The following is a 14,596-nucleotide window of genomic DNA, read 5'->3' on the forward strand; positions in this document are numbered from 1 at the left end:
AAGGGCAGCTCCATCCTCACACAAACAGCAGAGACTCAGTCCATATGGCAGGGTCTCAGTCCATCTACCATGGGGTGAGGATTGAACTTTTTAAAGAGAGTGGGAAAGGGGCAGAAAATGCCTGTCCTGGCAAGGGCAGAAAGCACAGTCGTTGAGGGATAAACAAAAAAAAAAAATTTTTTTTATTGAAAGGATCTATTGATACCTTCTTACACCTTCCATTGACGTTCATTTTTAAAACAAGACAGCAATACAAAATAACCTTACAGTGGAAATAGCTACCAGTGTCAGAACAAGAGCAGATGAAAAAACTGTGGTCAGTGTCACGGGAAGATGGATAACGCCCTCGGTGGTCAGGGATGCAGGCAGGGGCAGCACCGCTGCGGACAGCAGCCAGTGCAGAGCGCAAGGGCTGCGAGAGCCGCGCAAACTGGATGGCTCTGTCCTCCCAGCGACACGCCGGGTGCGACACACTCCGGGTCCCCTGGCTCAGTAGTGCTTTCCTCCAGCATCAGCCCAAAGGCATCGCTTGAAGCCGCAGCCCTCCGGCTTCCTGCAGCCGCCTTTTCACACTAGGGCTGCGGTACCGACCCGGGAGTACCGACCGGGGGTATCGAACCGGCGGCGGGGGCGGCGCGGGCCATGCACCTGCTGGCAGCCGGCAGGGCTGGGGTCGCGGACATCACCCCACTCGTGGATCCCGTCCCGGGCAGCCCCACGGGGGAAGAGGCCCCGGGTGGGCACGGCCCGGGCAGAGGCTCGGCCCGCCCGGCGCACGGCAGGGGCAGGGGCCGGGCGGGGCGGCGAGGGGCGCACGGCGCCCTGCGCATGTTCGGCCGTACGTCACAATAGCGACGGTGGGAGCGCGCCCGGTCCCAGCCGATCGCGGCTGGTTTGAGCTGGTGCGTTGCCACAGCGACGCCGCGGCGCTATAAATAGGAGCGCGGCCGCCGTGGCGAAGCTTTGTCAGCCGCGGCGCCTCGCTCGTCCCGCCAGCCCCGCTCCTCCTCAGCCGGTCCGGCGCTCCCGCCCGGCTCCGCGCACCGCGCCCGGCTCGCAGGAGGAGGGGGAGGCGGCTCGGAGCGAGGGGATCGGCTGCCGCGGGGCTTGACAGCAGCTCCGCCGCCGCTGCCCGAGGCGAGGTGAGGCGGGCGGCGGGATGTGCCGGGGAGCGGAGCGGGCGGGCGGCAGGGCCGCGGCGGAAGCGGCCGGCGCGGAGCCACGTGTCTGCGGGGCCGCTGCCAAGCGGCGGGGCCCGGGCTGGACGCCGGTGCCGCCGCCGGGCACGGGGATCCCCGGCGGGGAGGCGAGAGGCTTCGGGCGGCTGTAAGCGGCTGTAAGCGGACCGGCTCCCCGGCTCGCCTGCGGAGTACTGGCGGCGTTTCCCGGCAGCGGGGGAAGGGACGGCCCCGCCGTGGCCGCCGGGCTGTTTCCGGGGTGGGGAAAGGCAGGTGCGTGGCAGGAACAGGGTTTGGGGCGCCCGGACTCGCCTTTGGCCGAGCGGCGTGGGGGCGCGGGGCGCTGCCCCCCTGCACACCCGGCGGGCACTGGCCTGGGCCGGGGCCGAATATGAGAATCACAGGGTAGTTTGGCTTGGAAGGGATCTTAAAGACCATCTAGTTCCAGCTCTGCCTACGGCAGGGACACTTTCCACTAGACTCGGCTGCTCAGAGCCCCATCCAGCCTGGCCTTGAATCCCCCGAGGGATGAGGAGCGAGCCTTTCTCCCGCGGAGCGCTGCTCGCCCGGGGCCCCGCCGCAGGGTGATGTGAGCTGTAATGAAGGTGCACCCCGGGAGCCGCAGTGTCAGGCTGGGCGAGCAGTGCCCCGCTGCCGAGCCGGGCAGCGCAGCCCCAGCCTGGCCGCGTCGGGCTCTGCTGGGGACCGTGTGGCTTTGCAGGGAGAAGGCGTCGGTGAGCGCAAGGCAGCCGGCCCCGGCCGTGCTCACCGCCGCCCGCAGCGCTCTGCAGGCTCCCGAGTCAGGGGCGCCTCGGGCACCTTTTCTAGACGCAGCTTGGCTGTTTGAATACGGAGCCTGCAGGCATGACTCAGCTCTGTCTAAATACAGCTGCTGGATAGGGGAATGTTCTGGAGAACAAATTCTAAATGAGCGTAAATTGCCTTTCTTCTGGAGAGCTGCAGACACTTTGCACACAGTCCAAATAGAAACATACTTTGGGAGGCTACAGTTCGCATCTACATGATTGTGTTCTGTCTATATGCTGTGTAATTACACTGTAGTTAAAATTGCACCATAAGGTGGAGATGGAAAGCTTGCAAGATCTTTTTAACAAAATCTGTTGTGGCCAGTAAAAGTAATTTCCCTTTAACATGCTAGAAGAAAAAATGCTTTTCATGCAGTGCTCTGCAGAGGGGAGGTAAAACTAAATTCTTCCTGATGGTGTTCACTTCTCTTAAACACAGCTGAAGTCCCTGAACTGCTTTCTGCAAAGCTGCAAGTCTGTGATGAGATGCAACTTCTCCTTAGTAACAAGCATCTTCCTGAGAAGTGTTTATTTTGCTGTTTCTTATGGTCCTTTCAAAGAGGCTTTTAAGAGAAGACTTTAATCCAGCTTGTGGTGGAATTATCACTGCACGTGAATGAGAGCAGAGGGAGAATGAGGTTCAAAGGATTGATGGGGTCTATTAGCATCAAAGCTTAATCTAGTTTGAATCTCACATTTGATTTGTCTCTGATAAGTGAGAAGTGATCAAAAGATGTGAAGTAGTTCTTGTTGCCATATATTTCTGAAGGTTGAAAAGAAGTATAATTGCTGATGTTTCAAAGTTATTCAATCAAATTAAATTAATTTTGTTACAGACATATATGGAATGAATGATTTTGTTGGTTTTAGAATCTTGTTAATCTGTAACAGCTATAAAACATCCTTTTTCAATTGGTTTATAGCCAGACTTTTTGAAAATAGAGGAAACAGTAGCATAACTTAAAATTAGCGAATAATTCAGAGTTTGCATAGTTTTCAATCCTAGTCTGCATGACTAGTTTGAGTGTAAAAATTGCTAAGAAAAGGAAGAGGGCTGGACCCCCGTACATGAAACTCTGTCTTCCCTATGAGTGATTTGCAGTGCTGAGGTCTTTGAAAAGTAGCACACACTCTGCTTAACAGCTTGATGGAGCATGCTGTCATTTCATATTTGGACTTCCCAGTAAAACGGTGGCCCATGGATTTCATTGATCATGGATGGCAGGGGAGTGTGCTTTTGCTCTTTAATTGTAGTACTCAAGGGACTTTCTACTTGACAGGTAGATTTCTGTTAGCCATGAAGATCTGGAAGATTTTACTGCTGTAAAACCCTGTTCTAAAGCGCTAATTGGGATCACTGTTAAGACTTTGTCTGCAGGTCAGAGTTATGAACCAGGCTCAAAGTGTATATCTGCCACTCATGACAGCTGAGGTTTTCATGTAGCTTGGAGGTCATGAGTAGAACAAGGAAGCTCTAACTACCAGCAGAGCAGCTTTAAGGAAAGCCTTCTTTTCATGTCTGCTTTATGCATAGTCTGAGCTGTATTGAGAATCCGGGTGTTTACCTGGCTTGGACCTAATGAGAGTTGTTACTCTCAGGAGTCGGTAACAGTCTTGGATTCTGTTGGTAAACCCTTTCTTCTGAAACTGGTGAGCTAAAATAATGCTTATGAGTTGTTTAAAAAAAAGTAAAAAAAAGTAGACACTAACCATAATATGGGTAGCTCTGATGTGGAGGTGAAGGAAAAGGCAGCAGAAACTTCTAGAGAGCCAGACTAATAATGTCTGTCAGTATTTATTTGATTAGTTTTTTCCTTTGAGTAGATTCAGAACATCATAGAGTTGTTGAACAGAGAACTTGCCTTCCAGCTAGCAAGATTATTTTGGCCTGCCTCCTTGGTTCTGATTACATCTGTCATTGTGCAAGTGTCTAATCTATGTAGCTATCAGTGATCACTGTAGGAGCTGTATAATTGTGAATGCACAAGCACAAATTAGTGGTCACATAATGACTATATGAATCTAAGTGAAGTATTGAATGTAAACTATATGAATTCAAATCAAGTAATTAATGGTTTGGGTTTTTTTTTTTTTTTCAGCAGTTCATACCCAAGTCTTTTCACACAAACCTGAAACCTTGGAAGTCATGAGTAACTTCAGCAAAGAAGAATTTGAGTTGACCTTCCTTGATGAAGGCTTTACTGCCAAGGATATCCTTGACCAGAAAATAAATGAAGTGTCATCTTCTGTAAGTAAGATGGGAAAACCACTATATTTCATGATGCTACTAACTTATAAACTAATAGAACAAGTTGTCCTTGCAAATAATCTGCAAGACAGCCCCCTCAAATGCTGACCTCTAGGCTAATCCTGTTATCTGTTGTTTGTAATGTTAAGATGTGTGTTTGCTCTAGGATGACAAAGATGCCTTCTACGTTGCTGACCTCGGGGACATTGTGAAGAAGCACATGCGGTGGCATAAGGCCCTTCCTCGGGTCACCCCCTTCTATGCTGTAAAATGTAATGACAGTAGAGCTGTTGTGAAGACACTCGCTGTTCTTGGGGCAGGATTTGATTGTGCCAGTAAGGTGAGATCTCGACTATCTCCTGATCTGTGACGTTGGTATCTGTTCAGCCGTGCAAGACGTGTTTGTATAAAATTAAGCATGACCCAGTAGTGTTGCTTTTGTTGTTCTGATTACATTAATAATCCATCTAGAAATATCTTCTACAAGTGTAATCTGTTCTTTCTTCAGACGGAAATACAACTGGTACAGAGCATTGGTGTGCCTCCTGAGCGAATAATATATGCAAATCCCTGCAAACAAGTATCTCAAATCAAACATGCTGCCAGCAGTGGTGTGCAGATGATGACATTTGATAGTGAAGTAGAACTAATGAAAGTTGCAAGAGCCCATCCAAAAGCCAAGTAAGTAATGCTAATTGTCCTGTAATTCTTCCTTGGGTTCCCATGCTACAGAAATATCTGCTTTATCTGAAACTTGTTCTTTGTTAGTTTGAGGTAGCCCGCAAAACTGTGCAACAATAAATGTACTTTTTACCAGTGAAATCTAATCTCATAGATTTCTCATTCCTGTTTCTAGGTTAGTCTTGCGCATTACCACTGATGACTCCAAAGCAGTCTGTCGTCTGAGTGTTAAATTTGGAGCTACACTTAAGACTAGCAGGCTTCTTCTGGAGCGTGCAAAAGAACTTGACCTTGCCATTGTTGGAGTTAGGTGAGCTGACAGTATCAAAACACAGTTGTATTAAGTAGGTTTTCTTTAAGTGCTCTACCTGACAATAGAAATGCCTTTGCTTGTGATGACATGAATTTATATAAAACTTCTTGATTAATTTGCCAAATATCAAGTGATATTTTGAATCTTTTTGTAGTTTCCATGTTGGAAGTGGATGTACAGACCCAGAGACCTTTGTTCAAGCCATTTCTGATGCCCGCTGTGTGTTTGATATGGGAGTAAGTCAAGTTCTACTTTATCTGGAACTACTGCTCAGCTGTTGTGGCAAAACTGAATGAAGTGTACAACTGTTATTGGGTTAAAAGCTAGCTAAGTCGTTGACTTCATGTTGTTGGAATTTTTTAGGTTCTGGTAGCTTATTTTGACCATCTTGGCAAAACTCATCTACAGATGCACTAAAATTGGCAGCTCAAACTCAAATGACTGTTACTTGAACATGTGTTACCTCTGTTTCAAGTGTTAATGAAATTACTTTACGTTACTTTTTAAGCTAAAATGATAAATTATGAACTGATATAAATGATAAACTTTTCTTGACATTGTTGCTGTTAATCTCATTTTAGGCTGAACTTGGCTTCAATATGTATCTGCTTGATATTGGTGGTGGCTTCCCTGGCTCTGAAGATGTCAAGCTTAAGTTTGAAGAGGTATAGCTTTGCTAAGAAGTTCTCAGGTTGTGGAGTCTGCTTGAGCATTAATCTGGATTAAACACCACCTTGATTTTTCTGTTTGTATGCAGACACGTTTGCAAAAATGTGTCTGCTTGGTCAGAAACGTAATTAAGAGGAAAAGAGGAACATATCTGAAAACTAAAAATTAGATGAGCTCATTAGATATGTAGCTAAACGACTGCAGAAACAAGCAAAAGTCTTAAAAAAGTAAGGCTGGTTTTAACTACAGGCTTGATTCTTACTGATATAGACTTCTTCCAGTTGGTGCTGTACTTCAGACTGAATAGATTGGCACTGCTCTAAAGTGGGATGAAAGGGTAGTGCTGAATCCATACTGTCCTTAGGGGTGGCAGCATACGAGGTCAGTGTCCAGTTTGATTTAGAACTAGCTTTTGGATAATTAGGTTGTTCAGTGTTTTCCGGTCTGCTTTACCTCAGTAAAGCTCAGCTTTCAGAAGAGGCAAAGGGGCTGAATATCGATAGGACTTCCACTTAAAGCAGTGTTGTCACCTTCCCTTCTAACCCGAGGAGGTGTAAAATGTTACATATTAACACAAGGATACAGTAAGTTACATTAAAAGTTTCCTTACAATAGTGTGAGCTAACACTAGCACTTCTGGTACCTCCTATTGAAGTCTGGCTTCTCATAGTGCAGTGTGGGCATAGGTGAGGCATCAAAAGCAAATTATGTCATTGGGCTCCACGGCATGATACAGTCATGTTGGGGCTGGAGGCAGCTTCATGATAACTTCAGAACTTGGAAATAACAGTTCATGAAGGCAACTGAATTGCAGATAGGATAGTAAAGCCCTTTGTTTGTTTTTGATCCCATGAGATGGCATATTTAGGATTTAATAAGCTGTGGAACAGTGCATAAGTAGCAGCACTACAACTGGACTACAAATCAAATTTGAAGTGTGGGAACTTGCAGGGCATTAATGGTGGTTCAGTGTGCCTGAGAGGGGGGTGATTTCCTTCAGCCTCAAACATGACCTGTTTTGTTACTTAAACTTTTGGCTGTGGGTCATATCTACTTTTGTTACTTTGTATAAATTTAATTGCAAACAAGATTTTGAACTGGGGAAAAAAAAGCAAAAGCAGTCAATAGAAATTACAATAAATGTTAATACATATTACATGTTTCACTAGTTTGTAATTTTGAATTTGAGGGTCTTACTTCATCTCAGACTTCTTAAGTAGCACCTGAGTAGCTGCTGAGATTTTAATACTGGCATCTGGTTTTTCCTTAGATCACAAGTGTAATCAACCCAGCACTGGATAAATACTTTCCTTCAGATTCTGGAATAAATATTATTGCAGAGCCAGGAAGATACTATGTTGCATCAGCATTCACACTGGCAGTCAACATCATTGCAAAGAAAATTGTATTAAAGGAGCAAACAGGTTCTGATGGTATGTTAATTGAGATCTAGTCTTAGACTAGCCAACTGTATGTTTCTTTCCAAGACTTTTTCTCACTGATGTCTCAACTTCTTCCAGATGAAGATGATGCAAATGACAAAACTCTTATGTACTATGTGAATGATGGGGTCTATGGATCATTCAACTGCATCTTGTATGATCATGCACATGTTAAGCCAGTCCTGCAAAAGGTATGCCTGTTCAGAAGTATCACATACTAGTCACATATCATGAGTGTAGGAGAATCCTTGTCACAGCAGTCACTTCTCAGTTCACTGTTCCCTTTATGTTGCCAGACTTTGGCATTTAACTTATGCAGCATGCAGTGGAATTAACTCAAAGCCAGAGGTGAAGAAGAACTTGCAAGCAGCTCTTCTTTTTCTTCAGAGGTGGAATGTTGCACTACTATGATATTACTTCTGGAAGCTCTGGTTTGATAGTCAAATAATTAAACTCCACTCTCTTCTTTAGCGGCCTAAGCCAGATGACAGCTGCTACTCCTGCAGCATTTGGGGACCAACCTGTGATGGCTTAGATCGGATTGTTGAGCGCTTTAATATGCCAGAGCTGCAAGTGGGTGACTGGATCCTCTTTGAAAACATGGGTGCCTATACTGTTGCAGCAGCTTCTACTTTCAATGGATTCCAGAGGCCAACAATACACTATGTGATGTCAAGACCAGCATGGTTAGTAACTGAATATTTTGATCCATCTGTACTTCTGCAATCACTGTAATAAATAGCTCATATCAGCTGATAAGAAAAGCAGGGGTAGTTTTGGTCCCACAGCTCCTGTAAAATCTCCTGGTGTGAAAGAAGGCAGTGCCTCTGAAGGCTTTTGCTGTGCGGTTAGAAAAATGCTGATGCTACTAATTACTTTTCTCTGTTTTACACACTTATAGGTGAGATGTTATTAAGGGGTGTAATGTAAGGAGTCTTCATTAATCTGGATTCTAGCTAGTGCACTATTACACAACATACAGAATCATTATGAATTCTTTACATTTGGCTTCTGTGACTAGTAATCAGAGACCAGTTAATCACCGTTATAATATATTGCCTTCTAAATTAGTAGCGTACTACATCCTGATGCAGGGACATTCAACAGTGTGCTTCACAGTATGATCTCTATGTGTGTTTGAGAGCTATTCCTTGGTTTAGGTTGAGCTCTGGCTCAGTGCTCAGTGCAGAGTGCTAGATCTCCATGGGAAGTTATTAAACAGGTAAGCAAAGAAAGCAGGACTACCTTTTAATGGCAAGGATACTGTGAAACTGCAACTTAAGCAGCAGTTTAAAGTAACCTGGGTGCTCTGCAGTGCAACACAGATTACACCTTCTATAAAAGTGGGGTTTCCTGTGAGAGGAAGCCCTTACCTCTCTACTGGTGTCTGCCTATTCATCTGGCAGAGAGCTTTTGGGCAGAATTGTTATCTTAAAGCATGATTAGCTCTGCCATTGGGTTGTGTTTGAATTTATTGAAAATCTTTAAATTCAGGGGAATTCCTCACATAAAAGTAAGAGGAAGCTTCCTCTATTTTTCTACTAACCCTGCTGGTATAACTGGGGCTTGTATTGTTTCTTTACCTTAGTGAAACCTCTGGTTTATTGAAGAATTTTTCAAAACACATGAAGCTTTTAGACTTCCCTTAACATTCCAAAACTGTGTCTAATTGAACTAAATACAGCTCTGCAGGAGAATAATTAGCTTTTTCACTGTATCGGTAGGTTGCTGTTAAAATTTAATACATGGTCTGAGACATGCTGAGCTTAATTATGCAAACATAACTGTAATCCAAGGCCACAGCACAGCTCTCTTTCAGCCCTGTGTGTGTTTTCTGTTTTGGCAAGAGAATTCTGTGATAAAGGCTGGCCCTTAACTGAGAAGCATGCATCAATGAGATAATGGTGTGGATCTTTCTAGGACAGGCAAAGGTCTTTTGGAATGTCATCCACATATTGTAAATGTGTACAGCTAAATTTGTGGCTAGAAACTGAAAGATAAAGGACAAGATGATTACATTTGTCTAAGTAAAAACTAGTAATCCATGAGGAGCCATGCAGTGGCACAACTGTTTGCCTTGCAAATCTAAGGTAACTAGAATTATAAGGTGACACTAAGCGGAGTGTTGGTGTTGACACACCTGAAGGATGGGATGCCGCTCTACACCTGAGGGACCTGGACAGGCTTGAGAAGTGGGACCATGGGAATCTCATGAGGTTTAACCAAAACTAAGTGCAAGGTGCTGCACCTGGATGGGGGCAACCCCTGGTATGAATCCAGGCTGGGGGATGAACAGATTCCAAGCAGCCTGACCCAGCCATGTGCCCTTGCACCCCAGAAAGCTAAACGTGTCCTGGGCTGCACCAAAGGCAGTGTGGGCAGCAGGTGAGGGAGGGGATTCTGCCCCTCTGCTCTGCTCTGGTGAGACCCCACCTGCAGGGCTGCATCTGGCTCTGGGTCCCAGCACAGAAAGGACATGGACCTGTTGGACCAAGACCAAAGGAGGCCACCTAGTTGACTGGAGGGATGGAATACCTCTGCTATGAGGAAAGACTGAGAGAACTTTGTTTGTTCAGCCAAGAGAAGGCTTTGGGGTGACTTTATTGCAGCCTTCCCATACCTGAGAGGGACTTGGAGGAAAGATGGGGCAAGATTGTTTGCAAAAGCAAGTAATGACAGGATAAGAGGAAATGACTTCCTACTGAAAGAGATGTCCCATCCCTGGAAGTGTTCAGAGTCAGGCTGGATGTGTCTCTGAGCAACCTGGTCTAGTTGAAGGTGTCCATATCCATGTTGAGGGTGGATAGAACTAAAACTTCAAGGTTCCCTTCCAACCCAAACCATTCTATGAATCTATGAACTAGGTCCAAAAACTCAGTCAACTGAAGTTCTTCTGAGGTTATGTTTTAGTACAACTCATTGTCTGAGTATGGAAGGAGTTTCATGGTTCTTATTGTTCTGGTCAGCTCTCTTATGTTCCTAGTCTGTTTTCCGTACTTTTTCTTGATTCAAGTTACCCTGTAATGTGAGGGTGTGAGATAAGTGACAGTCAAGTTATCAGGGATTTTCACATCTGAAATTCTGAACTATTGATCACTAAGTCAGTAAAACTGCATAGCATGAGGTATACAGATGTAGCTACAGGTGTATATAGGTGCATTTTTGCAGATCTAAATCCTACAGAAATGGTAAAACCAGCTTGGTATTGGCACTTACCCTAAAGTCTAGCCAGCCACAAGTGACCTGCATGAATTCTGCATTTACTTTATTTTTCCCCCTATGATAATAATGTCTGGTTTGCAGGTGATGCATAAAGAATTCATTTCATACTCACTGGCAATTAAAAAAATGTTTTACCTTACATTTTTAGGTAGATTGCAGTGAAACAGTTTTTGACTCACTCTTTCTTTTTCTTTCTAGGCAACTAATGCAGCAGATCAAGGAGCAAGGGTTCCTATCTGAGGTGGAGGAGCAGGATGTTGCTAGTCTGCCAGTCTCTTGTGCCTGGGAAAGTGGAATTGAACATCCAGCAACTTGTGCTTCAGCTAGTATTAATGTATAAGTAATAATAAGTAACTAAGTGCAAGATTAGTCATTGAATTTAGGGCATTTGGGGGACTGTTAACTTAATTCTTGGTAGATTTTTTAAGTGTTTTTTAACATTTAGGTTTGGCATAAATGCAAGAAAAATTACTAGGAGATGGGTCACAATTATCTGTGTTCCTATGGAAACTATTTGAATATTGTTTTATATGGATTTTTATTCACTTTTCATGTATGCTACTAAAGACTGACCCTCAACTGTCAAACAAGTATTTGTAGCTTGTGTATGGCAGAACGGGCTAAGCTTAGTGCTTTGTGACCTACCTGTTTTAAAATAAAGTATATTGAAATAATTAGTCCTGTGTTTCATTAATCTGTAGAAAATTAATGTGTCATAGATGGCTCTTATAGTATATGTGAGAGCAGACCAGATGCTGCAAGCCCAGAACTTACTAATAAATGGATCTCCTCTACCATTGTTCTCCCAATTGAAGTGAAGGAAACCCTCAGTGGATAGGGAAACTGAATTGTCTTTTTTCATGTGTGATTAGAAGAAGATTGACTGTCAACAAATTGAATGCTGTGTGAATTCTTATGAATTCACATTTGCTTTTCACTACTGAGCATGTGTGTAACAAGTTGCATATCCCAGGTTCAGTGCAGTGCTGATTTTCTGCAAGTTATTCTGTAAGTGCAGTGGCCAGTACTGGTGGCTGTTTATAAATATATCTAGTCATTAGTGAGAGAATACAGCACAGGCTCCCTGACTGGCACTCTGCTTGTTATGTGTGTGAGAACTAAAATATGTTATGGGAAAACCCAGGAAGCTGAAACTGTGTGGCTGACAGGCTTTTTGACCTGTGTTGCCTAGGGCTTTAGTATAAAAGTATAAAGGAACATCTTTTGTATGTGCAAAATTAAGAGCTTATTAGAAGCTCTTATTTAATGTTATGAAAAGATGTGCTACCCTTCTGACTTTGGATTAAATGTGATAAATGACACTAAGGAGTAAATACTAACACAGGGGGTGTTGTGATAAAATGGTCTGCTTACTGAAGCAAAGTGTTCTGACTTATGTTTAACTTATGATAGTTTGGTGCCACTTTTTCACTAAAATTGAAAATGTTTCTGGCAAACTAATTGGTCCTAGAGCTGGATGTGATCTGTTTGCCAGAAGGTCCTGGACTGCAGGCATGCCATGGCAAAGTCCTGGTGTCTAAAGAGAAAGATCTTAATGTATCAAGTAAATAGCTTAAGCTTTACCTACCTTGGAGTAAGTGCTGAAAATTTGGAGGGTTGTCCAAAGGTGGGCACTTCTAATAGAAACACTGGCTCTATTTCTAATCTTGCTAAAGTTGTTTTTGTACAAGCAGCTCTGAAAGGCAATGTTTAAACCTTCATTCTGTGCTTCCTGAAGAAACTCTCCATTAGCTGAACTAGGGTAAACAAAGAGTGATGGTACCTCATTCCTGATTCTCTTGAAGCATCCCAAGTGACTTTTTTGATTTGCTTTATTCTGACCTTCAAGCTTGTTATTGAAATAGCACTTGCCTTTATTCTTATGCATATGGCAAGGCTCAGTACATATACATAGTGGAGCCATAGCTTAATCTCACAGAAACTAACTCACTGCACCTAAACCAGGGTTTCCTTTAGCTTCTCCAGATTCCACTGAAAACATGATGATTCTTACATGTAAACAGGTCATAAATGGTAACCAAATGTTAATACTGTAACAATTTCCCATCTAAATCTTGCTCTGCCAGAGCTGAGTATATTTGAATAGGTATGCAGAAAATGTACTTTGAGAAGCTGTAGTTGTCTAAAAGAGATGTAGCTGCTTTTTCAAAGTGCATATTTGAAGGCTGGGGCTGTTTTGAGTCAGAAGGGAGTTCATCTGTAGCGAGACCTGCACTAGCACCTGGTGTCCTGCTGGGCAAGTAGCACGGTCTGCCTTCCTCTATTCACAGCCAGTGGAGACCATCTCCAGCAGGTAGTTTGAAGGCAATCACTTATGGAAACTGAAACTAATTTTTGAGCTTCACTGAGAGGAGGTTGGCAGGCTACCAATTAATTTCTTCATCTGCATTTAACTTGATTGGTTGTTTTAGCTATTTCACTGGGTTTTGTGTGAAGAATCCAAAATTGACGTCTCTACAGGAGGCTGGGACTGTGGAAACATGCTAACCAGCATTTTGATCAATTTGATGCTCCCCAAAAGAGATGAGTGTAGCTGAGTGTTGTTCTTTACCTTTCTCTCCTACACCAGGTATGTCGTAGACTTGGCTGGTGCTCTCTAATCCATGTCTAACAAGTGTGTCAAGTGTTTAAAAACAGCTAATCTGAAGCATCTTCTGTGTAAAAAAATCCCAATAGATTTTGCCAAGGGACTTCTAGTACTTTCTGGGAGTAATAACTGTTTACAGTAATGCTGGTGTGTCTTTAAGCAAGACTTAACTCTCTCAGGTTATGCTGAACAGATGTTCTGTGCTTTGGGATACTTCATCTCACAGCTGCCTGGCTCCTGGCTTCCACAGAATCTTAGTTGCCCATTTGTTGATTGATTTTTAAAATAGCCCAAGTGACAGTATTTGGCCATAGGGTGACTGTGGGTATTCCTTACAATCCACAGTAGGGAAATTTATTTATTACTGATATCTGGAGTGAGGACCATGTAGGACAGCAAAGATGCAACAAAGTAAGCAGTGAGCTCATATGGTTTAGTTTGGCCTCCCCTTGATGGCCTTTTGGGACATTAAAGCCTTTGCTCTGTTTTGCTGTGTTTATTGATCAAATCCAGTTGTTCTAACTGCACATCTTAATTATTCCTCCCTGGGGCAAGCTTGTCTGATACAGGAGGAAGGGAGGAGCTGCATGCCAGAAAAATTGAGATCAGCTGCATCTGTCTGATATAATTAGCTCAACAAATATTAAAGTTGGAGCCAAGAATAGCCTGTGCCTTTCAGCTTGCTCCTTGCTAGCCTTGCCTCTGTATGGTGCTCTGTTTGTCTCACTGTGGGCTTTGCTGGCTCATTTGCAGGGGCTGTGGTGTCCCTGCTCCAAATGTCCCTGGTACTCACTTCACTTGCTGGCACCAGTGATGGTGATGTCGATTCTCTTGGGATCACGTCTAAAAGAAAGTAGCATCTGAGGAAAAATACTGAGACATTTGCCTGAGATGGGGCTTCTCATCACCCCATTTCTCTTTTCTGCATAGTGAAGACATTTAAGAGCTAACTTGAGGTCTTAGCTGGGACCATATGTTTAGTCCCCATGTAGCCATACACATTATATACTGGAGTTCAGCTGGCATTCTTTGGTGCAAAGGTTGTTTCATATACCAAAAGAAGCTGAGAAACACTTTTCCTTTGGAATTACATGCAGAGGATGGAAAATCAAAGGTAGAAATTTTTTTGGGAGAGATTGGAGAATACTGACAGAGAGTGAGAGGAAGTAAGGGACAAGGGGAAGTTGCTGATGGCAGCGTACCATGGGGCAGAGACCCTTTATCTGCAAGGCCTATGTGGTAGCCTAGATGCCAGCAGCTTAAAAAGGAAAACATGAGTTAAATGGTTATGCAGTAAGACAAAGTATCAGTGCACCCTTTGCCATGGCAGAGCCGATTCTGCCACCTCACTTTCACCAGCAGAGAAACCAGAGCTGGGAGCAGACTGAGAAGGAACCCTATGACTCCACCTGCAGGAGCAGAAACAAAC

At 44.1% G+C, this 14,596-nt stretch overlaps 1 protein-coding gene across 2 annotated transcripts; it reads left to right on the forward strand.

Annotated features, from left to right (window-relative positions):
- The first annotated feature begins 966 nt into the window (after positions 1-966).
- On the forward strand, positions 967-11,236 carry ODC1 (ornithine decarboxylase 1). 2 transcript variants are annotated; one of them, XM_066314804.1, is made up of 11 exons: positions 967-1,142; positions 4,084-4,232; positions 4,399-4,572; positions 4,741-4,913; positions 5,089-5,223; positions 5,381-5,462; positions 5,808-5,891; positions 7,166-7,328; positions 7,416-7,528; positions 7,809-8,023; positions 10,758-11,236. In XM_066314804.1, exons 2-11 carry the CDS (start codon positions 4,131-4,133, stop codon positions 10,897-10,899), a joined length of 1,383 nt encoding a protein of 460 aa, XP_066170901.1. In that variant the 5' UTR covers positions 967-1,142; positions 4,084-4,130; the 3' UTR covers positions 10,900-11,236. The 2 variants fall into 2 exon arrangements, with proteins under 2 accessions (XP_066170901.1, XP_066170902.1); XM_066314805.1 differs by having other exon boundaries at positions 4,087-4,232.
- The last annotated feature ends 3,360 nt before the right edge of the window (positions 11,237-14,596 follow it).

Source organism: Sylvia atricapilla, chromosome 3 (assembly GCF_009819655.1).
Source record: "Sylvia atricapilla isolate bSylAtr1 chromosome 3, bSylAtr1.pri, whole genome shotgun sequence".
Lineage (NCBI taxonomy): Eukaryota > Metazoa > Chordata > Aves > Passeriformes > Sylviidae > Sylvia > Sylvia atricapilla.

Coding starts and splice junctions, on each gene's coding strand:
- ODC1 (XM_066314804.1), top strand. CDS start 4,131: ATGAGTAACTTCAGCAAAGAAGAATTTGAGTTGACCTTCCTTGATGAA. Junction 4,233..4,398: donor TAAATGAAGTGTCATCTTCT/GTAAGTAAGATG, acceptor TGTTTGCTCTAG/GATGACAAAGATGCCTTCTA. Junction 4,573..4,740: donor GATTTGATTGTGCCAGTAAG/GTGAGATCTCGA, acceptor TTCTTTCTTCAG/ACGGAAATACAACTGGTACA.